Source organism: Typopeltis vanoorti, chromosome 24, assembly GCF_054136105.1.
Source record: "Typopeltis vanoorti isolate ZY-2024b chromosome 24, IOZ_Tvanoo_1.0, whole genome shotgun sequence".
Taxonomy (NCBI): Eukaryota; Metazoa; Arthropoda; class Arachnida; order Uropygi; family Thelyphonidae; genus Typopeltis; species Typopeltis vanoorti.
Window position 1 is genome coordinate 47100998 of NC_143572.1, and position 22481 is coordinate 47123478.

Genomic DNA, 22481 nt, shown 5'->3' on the forward strand with positions numbered 1-22481 from the left:
TAGAGATCGTTCTTTAAAGAGTGCAAAATCTATATTTATTTTACAGTGAATATGATAATATTGCATTGACTTCAAAATATTCCAATTATTACTACTATATGCTTTTACAAATTGACCAGTAATCCCCCCCCCCTTATAGATATAGCACATTTTTCACAGAAAATGTTTTGAATTAGTTTATGCTTAAGTAAATACATCTTCAACAGAAGAACAAAGTTGCATGCAATACTTTTTGATCAGACTTTGCATGCTTATATAATATGTATTTATATTTATGCACATACCTGGCAGGTATGTGGGAGCTGTTGAAGGAAGATATCCTGGAGAAGTAAATGCCGTGGTAGGGTAGGCAGGATATGGTGCAGTCATAGTAGCAGGATGGGCAGCAGCTGCCACCCCAGGATAGGTGGGAGTAGATGGAGTCCCAACCCCTACTCCTTGATAATCTGTAAAAAAAAAATGCAATAAAATGAAGCACACACATTAATCTCTCTCTCTACAATAATCAACAATACCGAAATCAATATCACATTAATTTTAAACCTGTTTATTAAGTTTTTTTTTCTCCAAATACAACACTGATAGAATTATGACCTGCTCATTCATGTATTCACATACATGAATGTAACTTTCACTTTATCAGGGTCCTGTTGCCATGTTGTTCTCAGAGTAAAGGTTTCAAGTTTCAACATGCCCATGAATGTCCCATGGCATGCTGAACAAGAGACCAAAATTTCCTAATTCAAGGGTAAAAGCAGTAAAATGATTTTGCAGGCCAGCTACCAGGTAGCACACAGGACTGAACCTAATGGAAATGCATCAGAAGGTTTCCCAATCAGTCAGCAAATAATTCTACCACTTATTCTGTCTGATCATGCCTACAGTTAGTCCAAGTATACTGTAGTGTGGGAGGGGATCAGGAACTGCCGAGATGATGCAATGGAGAGGAAACTGAATGCTCTATAGATCCTTCAACTTCCCCCCACCCACTACATTACTTAATGTTAAAGAGTTAAACAACAGATTAAACAATACATGAAATAAGAAATTTCATTAATACTGCAAATCAAAAAAAAAAAAAAAAAAACTTTCAAACAAACAATATAAAAAGGTCACAAAAACCAAAACTCACGTCCAGTAATATGACTTGTGGTTTCAGCACAAATCTAAACAATGTCCACCACCACTTGCACACATCCAAAGCCAATCTACTATTCTTAAAAGAACCTCAACTAGCAGCTTCACTCAATACAGTGCTCCCAACTTTCCTAATTATACTAAGCATGAAAATCATTCTATCAAAAATATGGAATCTGTGCATCTGTGAAGTCTGACATCTAGTGCCAAATCTTGGATTCTCTCTTTATGATCTTGTGATTCAAAATTTCCATTCAGTTACATTCATTTGTCTCTGTCACATCAGACAATGCAATGTTTATGAAGCTCGATCACTACAGTCCAAATATCCAAAGAGTGTGAGGTTCATCTTTCTTGAGGATGTCACTTTTCACCGATTAAGTTGGCAGCGATGATGAGATTTTTTGTTATCAGCAAAAATCTTTCAAAGATTGTCCATTTGCCCATCAGAATACCAGATAATGTTATCTACTCCTTAAACTCCTGATCTCTTTTTTACCAGTTTGCATGATAAATACAATGTAGATAGATATCAGCTCTCTTCTTGGTAATTCAGATCATAAAATGATTCAAGTTTCCTTTTCAGCAGAAATTCTTTAATCTGGTCACTCCTAGCCTTATGTCCTTTGGTACTATAATAGTGCCAAATGAGATGACCCATGCGATTTCTATTCCTATTCTTCCTTTCCTTCGGCTGACTATTTTCACTCTTTGGATGCAGACACTTGCTCTAACTGAATAACCAAAAGAATCTGAATGGAGCAGGTGTTAGATCTAGCAATTACATTCATGATCAAGGCAAAACATACCTCAGCATTACCAAAGAACTGCACACTGCATGCCTTCTCTAGTGTTTCTAATGTTTTTATATTAGAAGAATCCTGAATAACTTGAATACCAAGTCATCTGGTTCTGATGATATCCTCCAATTGTGCCTAAAACTAACACCAATCCTGTGTTGTCTTTATAACAGTTCATCCTCATCTGGCACCTACCATTTATTATGGAAACAAAGGAAGGAGATAAAAGCCAGCCGTCCTACTTCTGTCAAAAATAATGGAGGTCATTAACAATTAACTCCTTCACCACCTAGAGTCAAATCAATTAATCAGTGACTATGAATATAGATTCCACTACTCTTGGTCCAAAACATCTTGTTATCATCATCACTCATCTATGGATCAAATCTGTGGAAAGGTTTGGTGAAACACACAACTTTGATCCACAAATCCCTTGGAGATATCCATAGCAATTGATCAAATGTGGCAAAAAAGCCGACTTAGTAAATTACCATCCTCCACACCCTGCAATCTCTCTCTGGTCATTTTCTACATGTTAGTTCCTACATTTCCTACAGTAGATGGCTTCTATTCTTCATCAATGCTGGAGCGGTACCCTGAAGTTCCACGGTTTTGTTCATGCTCTTTCTCCTGTTCAAAAATGAACTATCACTAACCTCAAATCCTACCCACTGTTCTGATGAATAGTGCACTCCATTTGTCTTTTTAATCTGACAAATCTTGTAATGGCTATACATCCTGAACTACAAGATCTTCTATCAGCCCTATATACTAATTTCCTTGTTCTTTTCCAAGAATAATTTCAGTCAGATGAGGACAACTTTGTCCTCATCCCACTGAAACTCTTCTTGGACTGACTGACAAATCTAGACTCACCTGGCACAAGCACATCACATCCATAGCCTCCAATGCATCCAGAAAACTAGGTATTTTTCTGTTCAAAACATTATTTCTCACATATGGGTCATTCCATGTGAAGTCATTGGGGAGAAATGAACTACATAACTTTTGATTTTGATGAAAGCAAATCATTTTGTTGTCTTATCCTTTCAATAAAAAACTTTATATATATATACACAGCTATCTTAATGGTCAAGAACTGAACTTGATTTCTTTATTTGCATTTTCAAACAAGCACATTTTTTCATGATTGCCACCTACTTTAGGTGTTCCAAGGTGCTCTTTTATTCCATCCTCCTTCCCACACACACACCCTGTAGGACCTAGGTTGAATCAAGAAGTCTGACTTTTTTGTGTTTCATTTGTACATGTAGGGGAATGTATATCCCAAATCACTCGGAAGTATTTTTTCTATAAAAAAAATTGCCTCAAAGTTTGCAAAAAATCAAAATAAAAACAGCTGCCTATGAAGCCCAAAAAAGTTGAGGCGCTTGAGAGATTCTCTTAATAGGTAGACAAAATTAGCCCCATTCTGTTATTTCATCCCTTCAAGCCTAAACATGTCTGGAATTTTTTTTTTTTTTTTTTTTTTTTTGAATCTTTCAGCACATTACATCCACTTACCAAAACAATTTTAGGACTGCCTGATAGGCGTCACGTAAGCAAATCACATATTCAAAGTTTTTATGTCACCAGTATTAATGTAAAAGTAGACTAAAACATTGTCATCACTTAAATCCAATTTATTTAACTTAGGAATTAAATTTGAGCATGAAAATTAGAATTTTATATTATTCTTGTTCATATTCTACTCTTTCCTTGATTAAATTATTACCATATTTAATTTAAAAACTAGATAGCCATATAGTTTTATCAATTTAGTTATTCAAGTACTCTTGCAAATGAAATGGAGGGAACTGTGAATATATATATATATATATATAGAGAGAGAGAGAGAGAGAGAGAGATTGGAGTTCCTCCAATTAGATGTTCAACTCTTTATTCCACATGTTAATTTTTTTTTATTTATTTTCATTTATTTTTACTCTCCCAGTTGCTGTCACATAACACACCACTTCTGATCATTGAAAAAGTCTTCAGAAGTGATGTACTAAATATGTTGAAAAATGTAACAAAAAAATGTAGTTTTCTTCAGTTGAAAAGACTGTGGATAAAAAAAAAAACAGCAGATTGATTCCAATTTTGTTCATAGCCACCTATCAAGGTATCTAAAAATTCCAAATTTTTTTGGAATCCAGTCAGCTATTTTTACTTTTTTGTATAGAAGAAATAGTTCAATTTAAGGCTTACATATTCCACTACATGTGTAAATGGGAAAAATCAAGAAGTACATAACTTTGAGCATTAAAATGGCAGTTTAAAATCAGAAATTCGGCAATCTGGAAATAAGCTGTGATTAATATTAAAACCACCATGAACTAAAAATCTTGTGGATCAACCAAATAAAAATGGTGGTAATAATCAACAAGATGCTGGGGGGGGGGGGAATCTTTTTCCATCTAACAGGCAGGATAATCAAATAAGAAGCTTTCAAAATACAAAATTATGTGACTTCAATTTAATTTCTAATTTGATAATTTCACATGGAATGATCCCTTGTGCAGCTCCTAACACTGTACAAATCTCAAATCCATTATGTCTTAGAATATTGGAGTTTGAAGTTTATTTTGCACTTGGTTAGACTATAATAAATTTAGTTTAATCCTTCATCCAAGTGTAAGCAAACAAAGTTTGCGCCTGAAAATATCTTCAGGACTGAGGTAAGGTGGTACATCCCTTGGCAACTCATAACTGACACTGAGAGAAGGAGTGATGAAAGCTTGGTCCACCTTTGCTACGAGTTGCCAAGGGATGTACCACCTTACCTCAGTCCTGAGGATATTTTCAGGTGCAAACTTCGTTTACTTACACTTGGATAAAGGATTAAACTAAATTTATTATAGTCTTAGAATAATATTGTCACATATGGAATGGTGCACAATAAACTCTCTCTTAAGATGCTTTGATGTTGTGCAGAAGAGGGATAACTAGTGACACTTCACTCACAGACTTACTCCAGTCACTATCCTACAAACTGGCTGCACTGCACCTCTTCTATGAATATTTTCATGAGCAATGTTCCACTGAAACAGGCTGACGCCATTCTTCACTTTTTGCGAAATCCATAAATACATGAGAAGTTGTGGCAAGAATGATCCACTGCCCAAGCATAATGATTCAATGTCTCTTTCATACCTTCTATCTCTGTGTTTTGAAACAGTCTTTCCCCATACAGTTTTCCATATAAACTAAAACTTTCGGTAGTTAAAAAGGTTTCTTCTTGACAACTTGCTTACATACACAAAGCACAAAAAGTGCTATGGATTTCACAACCTCGTGATAGATTGATATAAAGTAAACGTACACATGTGCAATAGATTTTTTAATTAATGTTTCTACTTTAGTAGCAGGTTAAATATGAGTTTTTTCCCAAAAAAATTATGAATTATTATTAGACCTCCATGGAATCAAGGACTCATCAAGAGAGGTTATACATCACCCAGACCAGCTGTCATGCCTTCTCTTAAACTCATTCCCACTATATGCATTCACTCACATTCTATGAGAGAAAAATCTAGCTCTTACCGATTTCTAAACTTCAGACTTAGCTTCCACAAATGCCCCCTTGATCACTCTTCCCATCTTCCAATGTAATGAAAAAGTTTAATCAACCAATATTCTATAATGTCCTCTCAAAAATTACACACCTCTATCATATTATCTCTCTTTCTTCTGTTTACCAGTGTCTGCAGTCAATTTATGCTCATAATATCCATTTCATAATCCCAGTATCTTTGTAACTGTTCTTTGCAGCTTTTCCACAGTTTCTTTATCCCTTTGGAACACAGGAGGTCAATATCCTATCTGTGCACAGTAGTCCAGGTGAGGTCACATCGAGGCCTTGTAAAGAGGCAAAAATGACTTCCATATCCTTACATGTCAATGTTTGTTTCAACATTGCAAATCAAACTCAGAAGATAATTGCAATTTTTACGTTTAAGTTCAAGCAGAGTTTAAGTTCAATCGTGACCTTTTGAACTTAACTTTCTATTCAACATAACTACAAGATCTCTAGTAATGTTAGTTACCCCAAGCATAAACCCCACCAATATAAATATGCTGTTGGATATTGCATCATGCCAAAGTACATAGCACTAGAGTAGTGCAGAGCAAAATCGGTGTATTGCATGAGTTCTACAAATAAGTCTTAATTTAGTAAATATTAGTAATTATTTTTGGTTATATCTTACTTAAGACAATAAGATTGAGTGTGTGTGAAATTTAACATGGGATATTGTTTTAGAAACTGCTTTAAATACATGGTACTGATGCATAACGGAAAATAGCGCAGAGGTTAGTATGAGGGATCTTGTACAACGTAGTATATGTTCTATGTATTCATTGCCAAGAGTGAATGGGTTGTAATATGAAAGTGTAAATGGAAAGAAAATTTGTTGTAACTGTTTTGTGTGTGCCAGTGCAGTGCGAGTCACATAGAAAGTGGGAAAATTAATTGAGGAATGTTAACGATGCAAGAAAAGGCGAAAGTGGTCTGGCAAATGTGAAAGTAGTGTATGATAGTTTCTGGAATGAGAGCATAAAAGAAGTGGTTGATGAAATGATGGTAAGGAGTAAAATAGCATGTATACATTACGTCCTTCACAGGACAAACAAAACTGGAACTAGAGCAACTGGAGAAACTATTGTCGTGTGGTACAGCAGGTGGGAATATGAAAGAAAATATGAATTCAAAAAGTATGAAAGTGTGAGAAACTGCAAATAAGGATGCTGTATTGTATGCAGATTCAATGATAAGAGATATACTTAATGAGCAAGTAACAAAAGCAGGTTTCCCAGGTGCAAAAATCAAGGATGTTAGGGATGCTGTCAGCCTGCAGAAGAAAAAAGTGAAAGAGATGACTGTTATGGTAGGAACAAATTATTTGAAAGGGGAGAAATATGCAATGCAAGAAGATATGAAAGAGTTGCTGAAAGAAACAAAAATGAAGAGTAAGGAAGTAAAAATTGAAAGTATGCTGCCTGAGTATGATAGGAGAGTTGAGAGAGATCATGATTGTTAATGAGAAGATTGTACAGGGGGAATGGAATGAAGTTTATTGATGTATGGAGTGAATTTGATGGATGAAAGGGCTTATATATGCCTGATGTGTCTGGCCACCCCAATGATAAATGAGTGTGTGCACAGAAATGATCATGCAATGCTGAATGTAATTTCACAGGATTCAAACGTGAATGGATTGGTAATGACATTACACAAGGGTAATTTGGGTACAAGAGGATGTTGAAATGCATGTATATGTCAGAAGTATCAGGAATAAGGGAGAGGAGTTTTTGGCATTGGTTAGCTCGACTTGGCCAAAAATTATGGGCATCAGCGAGACCTGGTGTGACAAAAAATGATATAGTTAGAGTGATAGAATGTAAAGAGTATTGTATTTTTAGGAGGATAGGGGAAATAGGACAGAAGGTGGGGTACTGCTGATTATAGGTGAAGAACTATAACCAACAAAATTAGAAGTTGAGGATTTCAGATTTTGGGTCTGAGGTCGGGAGATGGTTTGTTTGAGTTGTTTGAGACTATCTGATATTTTATCATCTATATATACACTCGGGTCTCGTTTTATGCGATACATATTTCATGCAAATTCGGAGTTTCTCCGTTGTACATAACGAACAACGTGTTGCAGCACATTCTGGCGTAACGTGTAAGTAGTGAGTGTCCATGAGGTTTAATTTTGCATGTGAGTAAAGTGTTTGTCTTTTCATTATCGTTAGTCTAAATTTTGCTAATTTTTATTTTAAAAATTTACTTTGGCCCAATGGAGGAAAAAAAGCACCAAAGAAAAGCGATTTCTTGGAAATGAAAATTGCAATTTTAGATAGCTTAGCAAAAGGAGAAGGATCTACAGCGATTGGTAAACATTTAAATTTGATTTAAAATCTGTTGTTTCTGGCACAAAACTAAGTGCCAAATTATCATCGAAATCAAGAGATGCTTTATTAGAAAAAATGGAACGAGCGCTCGTAATTTGGATTGAAGAATTAACTCAAATAAGAATTCTTTTAAGTGGTTATTTAATTCCCAAAAAGCTCTTCGGTTTTATGGACAGAAAGCAATTGGAACCATCTACTTCCGCTTCCCAGGCTGATAAAGACTCTTCGGCTAGCAAAGGATGGCTAACTGGGTTTTTTAAAAGGAATGCATTCCATAACATGAAGATTACAAGCGAGGTTGCAACAGCAGATGAAGCAGCCAAACATTTTCAAGAGAAGTTAGCCAAAATTATTGAAGATAGTGAATATTGTCCTGACCAAGGTTTAACACTGACGAAACAGGATTGTTTTGGAAGAGAATGCCTAGTCGAAAACTTACATTGTGAAGTCTGAGAAAAAAGCAAGTGGGTTTAAAGCTAGCAAAGATCGAGTAACATTGTTACTTTGTAGCAATGAATCAGGGGATCGAATGTTGAAACCCCTCCTGTGGTCTTAGAGATCGATCTAGTAAATCGATCTCTAAGACCACATACTCTAAAAGGCAAAGATCTAAAACAGCTGCCGGTACATTGGATGGCTAATACAAAGGCCTGAGTAACAACTGCTGTATTTACTAAATGGTTCAATAATTGCTTTGTACCAGAAGTGGAAACATATATGAAGCAAAAAGCTCTAGATTTTAAAGTTTTAGAGATTGTTGACAATGCACCAAGTCATCCGCATTTAGAACATCCAAATATGCAGGTAGTGTTTTTTCCACCCAATATACAGCAAGTTTATTCAGCCATTAGATCAAGGCATAATTGCTACTTTTAAAAACATATTACGTTAAGCACACTTTTCAATTTATATTGGATAAACTAGAAAAAGAATCATTAACAGTAACTGACATTTGGAAAAAATTTTCTATTTTGGACTGTTTAAATCATGTTGCATCTGTTATCGCTCAAATAAGACCACAAACTTTAAATGCCTCCTGGAAAACAGCTTGGCCTGGATGTGTGGCAAACAGTGCAACCATTCAAACATCTACATTATCAGCTGAAATCATTACTATGGCAGATGAATTTGGTGGAGAAGGATTTGATACATTTAGCCAGAATGATGTAGACGAATTGCTTGTGGATAATGTCTTAAATGACGATATTATTGAATATATTAACTTTAGATATCATTGAAGATACAGAAAATGATAGTGAAGCAGAAGAAACACCTGTCCCCCCTCACTGCAAATAATTCGAGAAGGTCAAACTGTGCAATAAATTGGAAAATCATTTTCTTGTTAATGACACCAATTCAGAACGAGCCTTTAAATTCCAACGTGAGCTGAAGAACTGTATGCCTGGATATCGTGAGCTGTATAAAAAATTAGTACATTTATCATTGCAAAGTTTAATCACTGATTATATCGTCAAAAGAAAAAAATCAGTAGAGAATGAGGGTGAAGCTAATTATGTTTGTGAAGGACCATTGCCTTTACCATACAGATCTGATGCGCTGACCATTTCTTCTGGTGATGAAAGTGATTTCACACCAGTTTGCAAACGTTGTTGAATATTGTCTAATAGCGACGATAATTCTGATGAAAAAACACAAAAAAATTGTTACTTTTCAATAAAATTAAATGAATAAAGCTTTAAAACAAACTTTGGCATTCTTATTTTCCTGAATTTTTGTAAACTTTTTTGTGCAATTTTAAGTTCATTGCTTCGGTTTTAGAAAATTACGGAACATATCCCAAATTTTTCAACGTAAGTTAGATCTTTTTGTGCGATTTTCTGTGGAACGTATCTACCGCACAAAAAGAGACCTGACTTGTCCTATAGAGGACAAAAGGACAAAATATATCGTTGGTTGCTGCTATAGCCTGGGGGGGGGGGGGGGATCCACAGGAAGATATAGATGCCATGTATCAGCAGATTAACACGAGTACAGGACTAAAAATTATTATGGGAAACTAACAATGGAGATGTAGATTAGTGGGAGAAAGGGAGTTGCATGGCAAGATGGAAGAGAAATTTATACATTTGCTAAGGGATAATTACATGAAATAACATGTTATAGAGGGGACAAAAGGCTTAAGAATGTTGGATTTGATAATAGCGTCAGAAGATATATCCAAAACCAAGGTAGACACTCTGCCTCCAATTGGGGAGAGTGACCATGCAGTCTTGCTCTGTGAAAAACATGTGAAATTCTCTGTCAAGCAAGGGTTTATAGTGACCTATAAAGTTATAAATTAAAGATGCCAAGAAATTATATTCCTGGTTTAATCCTTTATCCAAGTGTAAGCAAACTCTGTTTGCACCAGATGTAATTTCAGGACTGGGAAACTAGTATATAGAAGCTAATGACTTCACGTCACTTGCCTTAGTACCCCATAATGCAAAGCACATATCCTTACAGACATAATGCTATGCGTTATGAGAAGGGTCACTACCCAGACTGGTTTCAACCTTTATTGAGGTCTCATCAGTGGGAGCCAGACCCAGAAGTGATATGAAGGCTGAAGTACTTCTGGATCTGGCTAAGATAGGCAGGGCAATCATCTCTGATTTCCCTGCCTACCTTAGCATCACCATTTCCCTTCAGAGGGAACTCGTCTGATGGTATATGTTCCATACATGTTGAGTGAGTACATTTTTACAAAGTTCTAAATAAATATGGCATGCCAGTTAAAATGTATTTGATTAAATTTTAATTGTAAAATTAGTACTGTCTTAATGATAATGTATAGTGTCTGTTTGAGGGGAGTTGTTAATCATTATGCACATTCCAGTCTTTTCATTTCAGATATCTTCAATTTACACACTAATTGTCACTATATGTAGTACATAGATTAACTGTATTCATACTGTGGTACAATAAAGCTACTTGTTTTTCTTGCATTTGCAGTACATTGTCTGTTGGGGGATATTTATCACTGTACAGGGACATTTTCATTTGTCTTTTGAAAAAACAGTTATAGTGAGCAAAACTCTGTTTATTACAATGAATAAAAATGAATCCAATGTTTTACAGCAAAGACACTAGCGGCATTAAAGAGATTAATATCTTAATCTCCAATATTAATAATATATATATATATATCTTTATTTGTTTGTGTGCTGTGTCAAAATGTATTTTTTTTATAGTGGGTTGCAGTCAGTTTGAAAAACACTGCTCTAGTTTATGCAACAGCCTTTCATGTGGGATCTTACAGCAAAGTCTTACAGTATTATAGTGCATCAATTCCCTTTAATCAACTGGGCTATAACATTACCAAATATGAGCAAATTGCTCATTTACGATCTCCCTTTAATAAATCCATGCTGCTCCTTGCCAAGGATATATTGTTTCTCCACTCATTTCTACATGTAAGTTCTTACTAACTTCTCTAAATTCTTTATTATTACTCGAGATACTGATAGGAATATACACACATCAATCTTTGAACCACCCTTATGCAATGGGATTATCATACGTTATTTCCATTTCTGTGGGATCTTTCGTTGGCTAAGACTCAAATTATATATACATGTCAAGGGCTTAGCAGTTCAGCAGAACATTCCTTTAGCACATAAGCTGATAAGCTATTTGACCCAACTGCCAGTTTCTTATCCAGGTTATAGAATAGCTCTAGAACCTCATTCTCGTGCACCTCTATATCTTCATTCAATATAGTGATAACACAGTGCACTGTTACATATACCAGGATGATATATCATGGCAAAACGAGCACTCATTATTTGAACCACGAGCTTCCGTAGCTCAGTCGGTACAGACAAAGTCCTTTGGTCGGAAAGGCCTGGGTTTGATTCCCATCCATGATCTTAGGAACCTTTATCTGGTCTCTTTTGACTAAAGGTGAGTTAGCCGGTCTCATATAGAGGTAGAGGGTTTTTTCACCAGGAAACAGATTTTTTGTCCCTCAGAACAGACAAACCAGCCCACGAACGCATATGGATCTACAGTCATAAAATACATATTAAATCTCTCACTAGGAGGGCTCAAGCAATCCTAAGGGACAGTCGAAGAATGAGGGGAACCCCACACGAATAAATAAATAAAATTTTGAACCATCTCATCTACTTCTGATACAATGGTACCATCTGCATTCAGTAAACTTATTTTTCTGCATTCATTATTTTTATTACTTGTAGAATAATGATAAAATTTTTTTGGGTTGCCTTTAGCATAGCCAATTTCTTTTCTTAACTTACCGTATAATACTCGTAGCTTTTCTGGTGTGAGCTTTATATTTCATAACTCCTTTAACTCTTATTCTCAGAATATTTCTTCCACGTCTTCTTTTTATGGAACTCTTGTTTAATGAGATTGCACATCCAAATACTGCATCATTTAAGTATATTTTCAAAGCTTCCCATCCAACATCTGATACCATGGAACCAAAGATAGCATTCTCCTGAGTGTCATAATTTCCAGATTTGGAGTTCAGCATATAACTCGTTCTGATTGGAAGATCCACATAGTTGGCTACTTCCCTGGTGAGTAAGGCATAATCACTGTCACAAACTGGTAGCAAAACAGTTGAGACACCTTCTGATGCTATGATCAAATTAACACTTTTTGCCCTCAAGTGGCTTCTTTCAACATGCTGCTTGAGAAAGTTATGCAATAACTCAATAAATTCTTCATTCTTTTCATGAGTTTTCTCTGCTACCCAATCATTATTCACATAATTTAAATCACCCATAATAATTACTCATTTTTGTAATTATTATACACTAGGTTTATAGCGATACCCCACCATATATTTCATCCTCTTAGCTTCCACTTCACACCAGATAGCCTGAAACTTTAGTGCTGCACTGGACAATTATTGTTATTATTGCTATCATGTGTTCCTAACCTAAAATAAATCACATGGATGCCATCTATAGCAGTAAGGAGACTGAATCTTACCAACGACCGATGAACAAAAATGAAAATGAAAAAATCAGTTAAGAAATGTCAGTTGCCTTTGTTAATCATTTAAACTAGTTAACTGTTGAATGATAATATTTTATTATGCTAGAATAAATATATATTATGTTTATTTATTCCAGCATTAGGCTTTTGCTTGCATTTTGTCATCAGCATCTTTCTTTACTTTGACCAATTGTTTAATAACTTGTGGCATGCAATGCTACAAGTATCACAGGTCTATCATCTACTGAAGAAAACAAGTCAGTTTAAAACAGCAATCTACTAGTGGAATAAAAAAGCATCAAATATCCAAATTTCTTGTGGATGAAATATAACATCCTAAACTTTGTATCCATTATTATTTCAATGGAATATCAACAGTATTACGACTTTAATGGGCACTTTGCATCTATGTGTGTGTGTGTGTGTGTGTGTGTGTATATATAATGAAATTTGCCACTTTACCTGGTTGAGTGGCAAATGTGGATTTTTTTCTGAAGCTCATGCCTTAAGTAAGGCAATACTACCAAACGTTTTAAATGTCTGACTGCAAAATGAAATGATTACCACTATATTTTTTACTTTATACATTGCTTTTAAAATCATTGCAGAAAAATATTGATATTTTCATAAAAATTGTGGTATCTCAAAGGAATAAAAGATTTACATTAAAAGATGACAATATTTTAAATGCAATTATTTTTATACCAAACTAATGAAGATTACCTAACTTAAGACAGATAATTTTATTCTAATAAAGTGTGAAGATGGAAATCAACAAAAATAGATTAGCATTTTAAAGTATGCAGAGCTGTTCACACTCGATTAGAATTTAGATGAATACCAAACCACCTGAGTGGTTTAGTTTATTTGGATTTACAACTGAAGCAACTCAGGCTATGAGGGTAGTATATCATGCCTGTTAATTGCTTGTTTTCTAATGACCAGTTTGCCTGATTTGTGGGAAGAAACATCCCAATTTCCAGCAGGAAAAATCCTGCGATCTCTGTATGAGACTGGCTAACTCACTTTCAGTGAAAAATCTCTGATAAGGGCTATTCAATTCAACAGAATGCAAACCCAGGTTTTTCAAAACAAAGGGCATCGTTGAAAATAACTGAGCTACAGAATCACATTAGACCACCTGATGATCAATATTTGGTAGTGGTACAGTCGGTCAAAAAAGTAGCAATGCTGAGAGACATAAGTTTATAGGATGCTTCAGAACTTTTACTTCAGTCACATTAAAAGTTTTTAAAGTGCTGAGCACATTCAAAGTGTTTTTTTTTATAAAAGTCAATGAAGCATAATACCAGTGCCAGTTTTGCAGTTGGGCATCCCTACACTGTTCACAATTCACTTTATAAAAGATGGTGAGCAGTATAAGCCCTGTAAGTTGTTGAAGATCATTCAGCATATCAACAAAACTGATAAACAAGCTAATTTTGGAGATTATGCGTGAAAAGATGGAAGACAACAATTTTCTAAACAGCCATATTTTCAAATGAAATAACAAGCAACATTTCATGTTTTGAATTTGGAGTTCAGGAAATTAATGATGAGTGTTTTCAAGTGTTTGTTTTTAACATGGTTCTTCCTTTAATGCTATGTGTTCACAACTGTAATTTCTTTCAGAACTCTCATTCACAGATGGCCACAGTTTTTGATCTCTTTTAATCTACTCTCCAAACTATGTTAAAATTGATTTGAATACTGTCCTGTATATATCTGACTAGGTTGAGCTTTTGGCATTTTTCTTGTTCTATATAAATTGATTTAAAAAGATTCTCATCATCCCAGCCTTATTTATTCCATTATCTATTTTCATATTTAATTTGTCATTTTCAAAATTGCATTTTCTATAGGTTCACTACTAAGCAGCTGATGGTTTCTGTTTCCCAGCCTATTTTGCTAGTCCAGTACATCTTTATGTATTGGATTTCAAATGAGTTGGTCATTCTTATCCTGCTCAACACTAAGTGGTTACTTCCTATTTCTAATTTTCTGCATTTCTCACTTTATAGACACAGGCCATGGAAAGATTTGGAGACACCCACGTGGTAGATCTTAATATTTCAATGGCATCTGATTGTGTCACCAAGGCCTTCTGAGCAAGCTACCATCTTTAGGTTCCCCCTTCTGTCCTATGCAATTGGATTACCAGATTTTTATCTAGTTGTTTGTTGCCCGTCATCATGAATGGCTTCCTCTCATCATATTTGTTTATCGATGCTAGAGTTCCCCAGGATTCTGTATTCTCACCCACACTCTTCCTCATTTATATCAATTATCTTTTCATTCTTACTTCAAATCCTATTCATAGTTCTGTGAACCCATGATTGAAGCCCCAAGATATTCCATAACCAAAGACTTAAATACTGATCTTTTCAGCATTCTCAAGTCAAGTGAAGACAACTTATTGAATTTCAATGCTATTTAAACTCATTCATGCCTTATTATACACAAGAAAGATCTTATGTCACTCCACTTCTGATAATGCTCTGATATCCTTTTAAGATCGGTTCCTCCTCCTTCTTCACTGACTGTTACATCCAGCTCATAATGGCACAAACATATTACATCAATATTCTCCTCAAGGCCTTCTGAGCAAGTTACCATCTTTAGGTTCCCCTTTCTGTCCTCTGCAATTGGATTGCCAGCTTTTACAAACTTCGTCTTTTTTGTTCAGAACATTACTCCTCTCTTGCTCAAATCCTGACACTCAGTCTCAGATCTGACAAACCCTGGAATATTGTTCTCGTATTTGGGGTGTTACCAAAACCTTGGTAAGAATTCTTGATGATAGAGAGAAGAGGGTGATCTGCTTAATAGTTGACTCCCACCCCCCTCTTTCACAGACTCCCTTCATTACTTTCCCATAGGTTGCTCTGTTTTGCATTATCTTTTCAAGAGCAGCCACTAGTCAACACCATACACTGTCCATGGCTCCAAACACCAAATGGACTTCTTTATTCCTTAATTCATCTACCACTGTTTTTTGGAACAATCTCCCCCATCCCGTTTTCCCCCAATGAATACAATCCCCAACTTTAAGAAACATTAAAAGATTACTTCTTCCTCAATCATTTGTCTACACACATACATGCAATGTGAAGTAGTATAAACTTCACTGCTAAGTTCTGAAAATGTGTCAGTTTTACTAATGTGTATATATCAGTAAAACTTTGTGTATACACATATAGGAGAGCAAATGCTGAATTGTCATTTACATTCAGAAAATCTACTAAGTCAGCCAAAATAACAGAAGTAACTTACAATCCAGTATCTGCTTCCTATACATAAGGGATAGATACACCCATCAGTAAAACTATGACATAAAGGTTTAAAAAAATACATTACCTTGGAATTTAACTCAATACAGACCTGAAATGGGGAACAACCACACAAAGTAAAATACAGATAAATCTCTACAAGGCATTATGTGAAAATATTTTTTTAAAGATGCATCATAATGAATCACTACTTGCTAGTGCTAACTAGGCAATAACAAAGACCATGTATTAAACAGCAAGACCTGAAACAACTAATAACATTTACCAATATTATTATTGTATGAGCACCTGCATGGAGTCCGAAGTCTCGTTACAGGAAATCCAACCTTCTAACCAAGTTAGAGGATTGGATTCCAAGTGTTGAAACATTTCCTCTGCATCAATCCTATAAAACCCTTTAAGTAACTTAAATGTTTCTGTTATATCCCCTCTTTTTTGCCTATACACCCCTCAATCTTTCATTGGGAACATTCCGCAGACCACTTGCCATTTTGGTCACTCACTTCTGAATTCTCTCTATCACTTCCTCATGCTCAGGTCTGGTCTGGTCTGGTGGACATATCAAGGCCTTATAAAGAGGAATAACAACTTCCTTATCTATACTTGTTAGTATGTTCTTCAATAGCTAAGTAATCTTATCTTAGTCATCTAAACTAACTCTATTTACCAACACCCCTAAATCCCTAGCTTCAGCATTTCCTGGAGAAAAGTTCCAACAATGTGGTACACAACTTGTAACTGATTTATCCCAAAATGCATAACTTTACATTTATCCACATTAAAGTGACATCCATTATTTTTTGCCCACACTGATAGCCTATTTAATTCATTCTGTTCTCCACATTGTCTTGATTAACTATTACTCACCTAATTTTGCATCATCAGAAAACTGAATATTTCCTTTCAGATTATTTCCTATATCATTTATATACAAATTAAACAGTACTGGTCCTAGCAGAGAACCTTGTGGCACACCACTAGTCACCTTCTCCTGGATTTTGCTCTTCCATATACCACTTTTTGACATCTGTCCAGCAGCCCCTCTCTTTCCATATAACCAGTGTCATGTCCATCCCCAACTGTTCTAATTTGCATAACAGAATTTCATGTGGTATTTTTTCAAATGCCTTTGCAAAATCAAGCAGAATCACTATGTTGTATTTTCATTATCCAATTAGCTGTCACAATTATAAAAAGATAGTAAATTGGGCATGATCAACCCTTCACAAAGCCAACAAAGCCAATTTTTCTAGTACTTCTATCATCGCTCCTGAAATACTGATTTGCTACTGCAGTCTTCGAACCTCCCTCATGCAAAGGAATTTTTTGCCCTCTATTGAATTCCTGGGAACTCTACCAGAACCAAAACTTAAATAAAAAAACTGCCAGTTCCCATGCACATTCTTGTAAAAAGGTGAGTTGATATTCCATCTAATACAACAGCTGTATTTACACCGAGATTCTGAAGAACTTCCAATTCAGCCACCTCTGTTCCCAACATTAACCTCACTTGGATGGTATACCCTTGCAAATTAGTCACACAGAAACAACTATTTTATTTACTTCTGTCACATCAGCACTCGAGATTATTCTTCCATAGTCATTCTTCCTCTTACTTGATGTAACAAAAGAAATCTAGGTTTTCTTTTAGCTTGCTCAACTTTCTTCTTGTAATCTCATTTTGCCTATCTTACCATGCTGATCACTTTTTTCTTATATACCCTCCACAAAATTTTCTTTTTTTGCAGCTCATGCTTAATGATACTACTCATCCATTTCTCCAACCTAATTTACTCTTACCTAAGGTAAGAGGTATACAATTTAATATTGCTCCACAATCATTTGCCTTGTAGTTCTCACATAAATCCTTCTTGACAGAATATTCTCCATGTTTTGTAACTTCCAAATCAAGATTGCATGATCACTCTCCCAATCAGAGGCAGTGTGACCCACCTTAGTGGGTCACATTGCCTCTGATCTCCATTCCTGTAAAAATCTCATGTTAAGAAAGCTAAATAATTGAGAGCCGGACTGACTTCAAGAAAAGGGTAACGAATTTTCGAACATGGAATGTTAGAACAATGTTACGGGTAGGGAAAATGGAAAATAGGGAAAGTACAGAAGAAGAGTTAAAGAAATATGAATTGGATGTTATAGCATTACAGGAGATAAGATGGAGAGGAAAAGGAAGAATAAACAAAAAAAAAAAGATTATATTATATATTATAGTGGTGCGTCTGCACAGTTAGCCTAGTGGCCGTGCACTTCGCAACCACATGCCTGGGGAAGGAGTGTCCTAGGTTCGATTCCCGTCGGCGATGCGAGGAGCTAAAGGATCTTCCTCAACCATAGCCAAGTTAGCCGATCTTGGACATGGACAGTAGGGATTTTCCCCCAGTTTATCCTGGGGTTTTTCATCCTGCAAAGCAGGCAAACCGGCCTTGAGAACTCAACACTACAGGACATAGGGTTGACCACCGTATCCTGTGACCGGTTTGAGGTCCGATGATTAATAAACCCTTGACACCGCAAGGTAAAAGGAAGATGAGATGAGATTATAGTGGTGCTGAAGAACAAGGAAATTATGAAGTAGGATTTATTATTAGAAAGAAGATAATAAAATCAATTTTAGGATTCATGCCAATAAACGAAGGAATTTGCAAGTTACGAATTAAAGGGAAATTCCATAATATCACTTTTATTAACGTATATGCTCCGACTGAAAATGCTGACGAGATCGTGATAGAGCAATTTTACGAGGATTTACAAGAAACGTGATGAAAAAATAAATAAAAATGATGCCATTATAATATTAGGGGATTTTAATGCAAAAATAGGGAAAGAGGACATATTTCATGAAACAACTGGAAAGTACAGTTTACAAGAAGAAATCAGTGAAAACAGAAATAAACTTATACAATTAGCAATACCAAATAAACTTAGAATAATGAGTACAAGTTTTCAACATAAGAAGATACATTATTGTTGAAAATTGTCCTTGTTTCTACCAGGAAAGTGCATTAAAAATCATAAGTGTGTTCATCTCAAGCTGAGCACTTTATTTTCTGGTGAGTTACATACAATATGTAATGCTTGCTTTTTTGTGTAAAAAATTATTTTTATAGTAATGGCCACAAACTGCAATGAAAGGGAAAAACCAACATTGAAAACAAAATTAATTTCTCTCGAAGAAAAATATTCTAAATCTTGGATCGGTTGAAAAATGGAAAAAAAACAGGAGTTTTTGCAGGGACTTTGAATTTAAATGAATCAACAATTCAAACAATCAAACAAAATGAACATAAAATCCGAGAAAGTGTTTATTGCTGGGTCAACGATAAGTGCAAAGCGCGTTGCTCATGTACGTGATATTTTAATGGAAAAATGGAGAAATCTCTAATGATTTCCATAGAAGATTGCACCTCGAAAGAAAATTCCTATGGATCGAAATCTTATTAAACAAAAAGCTCTCAAAGTTTATAAACATTTATAGTGCAGACCAGGTGTTCAATGCAGATGAATCTGGGTTATATTGGAAAAAAAATGCAAAGACGCACATATTTTGAAAAATGAAAGATCAGCTCCTGGATTCAAAGTTTCCAAAGATAGAATTACTCTACTGTTTTGTAGTAATGCATCAGGTGATTACATGACAAAACCAGTGTTTATTAACCAATCCTCAAATCCTCGTGCTATGAAAGATTAAAATATGCACTATTTTATTTTGCCTAAAACATTTATGCATTATGTGCAATGAAGTTTACATATACAATTTGTAATTTTTATACTATGTATTTGTTTCATAGTTTATGTTTTCTTAACTTACATGAATTACCTGAATTAAATAAAAAATATATTTTTTGTTGGATATGTCATTGTTGTTTATATAATTTAAAAAAAAAAAAAAGAAGATTTCAGAACATAACCCTACTTTTTCTATGTGATCTGAGACTCGCATAATGCAATTTATATAACGCGGCATTTCTGAGGAACCCAACATGCGCATTATACGAGGGTTACCTGTATAATGAGAAAAGAGAAACTAGAAAATTTTATAAAAAATTAAAACAGTTGGTACATTATTTTGATACACAAATGATTGGATGTAAGGATAAAGAAGGAAAAATATTAACCGAGAAAGAATTAGTTAAAGAAAGATGGAAGGAATATTTTAGGGAATTATTTATGATGACAGCAGAAGAAAATAAGGAATATAAAAATAATTGTAGAAATATAGAAGAAAGAATTCAAGAACAAACGTATAAAGAAATAGAGGAAATAATAAAACAAATTAAAAGTTTTAAAGCATCAGGAGAACTTATAAAGAATGCAGGTGAAATTTTATGGAAAGAAAAAAAATGCTAAATATTTGGAAAACTGGAATAATCCAATCAATATAAAAAAGGAGATAAGATGAATTGTCAGAACTATAGGGGAATTACATTATTGAATGTTACATACAAAATTTATTTTGTAACTTAATAACAACAAACAATAATAATAATAATTATTATTATTATGTGACACCTCCAGGGAATCAAAAGACTCATCAAGGGAGAGTGTGCCAACAGCATCGAACAACTGTCCCCTTCCAACTACTAACCGCGTTCAAGCTTGCTAACTTTTTGCTGAGCTATTAGTAGCAGAGGCTCTACCAATCGACCAATATATCAGATAAAATTAATAACAGAATCATGGCTGGAAATAATTGTTATATTCATAAAACGTTAATGAGTAAAAAGATTTTTAATCGTAATTCTAAATTAAAACTTTCTAAAACAATTATAAGACCTCTAACAACATATGGATGTGAAATGTGGCCATCAACACAAAAAGATATCCCACCATTCAAGTGGGAAACTGAAGTCAACTTAATCTTTGAAAGGAAAATATATGGACCAATAAGAGAAGAAAATGGAATATGGAGAATTAGAACAAATAATGAACTTGAACAGCTAATTAATGGTGAAAATATAGTAAGTATATTAAAGTATAGCATGGTGGTTGGGGCATACAGAAAGAATGAAAAAAGATAGGATTAAAATAAAAAAATAAATGGAAACAAAGGAAGAAAGGTAGAGCAAGAAAAAAGATAGATTGATGATGTACAAAAAAAGATCTTACAACTTTAAAAGTTAAGAATTGGAAGAATACTGGATAGAAGAGAATGGCTAAATTGTTTAGCAAGCTAAAACTCAGAGTTGTAAAGCTAGAAAAAGAAGAAGGTATATAAATCCCATTTCCTTTCTGCGATGTGATCTTTCCTCCTTCCACTCTATATCTGAATAGTTGAAGTCCCTCATAATAATCACTCGACCTGCACTCATTGTACTAATTTGCTGATGCATGTCTTCCAGATCATCCTTGGAATCCCCCATGGTAACCAACAGTATTTCGTCTTATTGGCCTTGATCTCCCACCAGACTGCTTTAAATGAACATCCACCCTCCTACATGTTTCCTATTCTTTTTGGCTGTAATTCATCTGCTATCATCAGCAGTACTCCTCCCTGAAAAATACTAAACCCTTCACATTCTATTCCTCTAACTACATGTGCTGTTAGCCAAGTCTCACTAATGCTTATAACTTTTGGCAAGGTTGCACTAACCAATGCCAAAAACATCTCTCGTTCCTGATATTTCTGGCATTAGTATACAGAAACTACAGCATCCCTTTAGGTAGCCAATCACCTTTACTTTCTGAAATGACCATCCAATTCAATATTTTTGCTTGAGACTAGATTCTGCACTTGTTGATCATCCTCACAATCACTTGCCTCATGGTCACCTGCATCCACCCTAATTGATAAGTTTTCCTGAATTTCTGCTTCAGCATGCTTGGTGAATAAAGCTCTCTAGACACCTAACACCAAGCTATTTAGGTGTAGTCCATCAGCATTATACAAATACTTCTATCTGTTCTTCATTTTTGCTTTGTCCAACAACTCCTTCACATCCTCTCCCTCACAGATTACCTTTCACCTCTTAGATCATTAGTGCCAACCATGACAATTAGTTCTTTCGCCTTACCTTTTTGCATCCTAATATCATTCATTTTTGCACCAGGGAAATATGATTTTGTTAGTGTTTCATTAAGCACTTCTCTGATCACTCTCTCTATACACAATTTTCTCCTTCCTTTGTTTTTCTCGTCTGTTCACATGCTCTCAATTCTTACCTTGACCTTCTTTCTCTTCTGAGCCCTGCTAATCACTTGCCACTTCTAAAGCTTTGATTCTATACTTTGTCCTGTGAAGGATAAGATGTAAGTGCCTAGTTCCTTATTTAGGTCATAAACAATGGATTAATTTGAAATGGTTCTACTTTGTATCACACCACTGGTGGTCTCTGTATTTTTCAGGCCAAAA

General features: G+C 34.9%; 1 protein-coding gene across 3 annotated transcripts in view; it reads right to left on the minus strand.

The window, feature by feature from the left end:
• Positions 1–22481, minus strand: part of LOC150093162 (uncharacterized) — a 164587-nt gene that overhangs the window by 74835 nt on the left and 67271 nt on the right. For all 3 annotated transcript variants that reach the window (XM_090413595.1, XM_090413596.1, XM_090413594.1), the window contains one exon: positions 285–446. In XM_090413595.1, coding sequence (XP_090269721.1) covers positions 285–446 — 162 coding nt within the window. The remainder of the gene's footprint in view (positions 1–284; positions 447–22481) is intronic.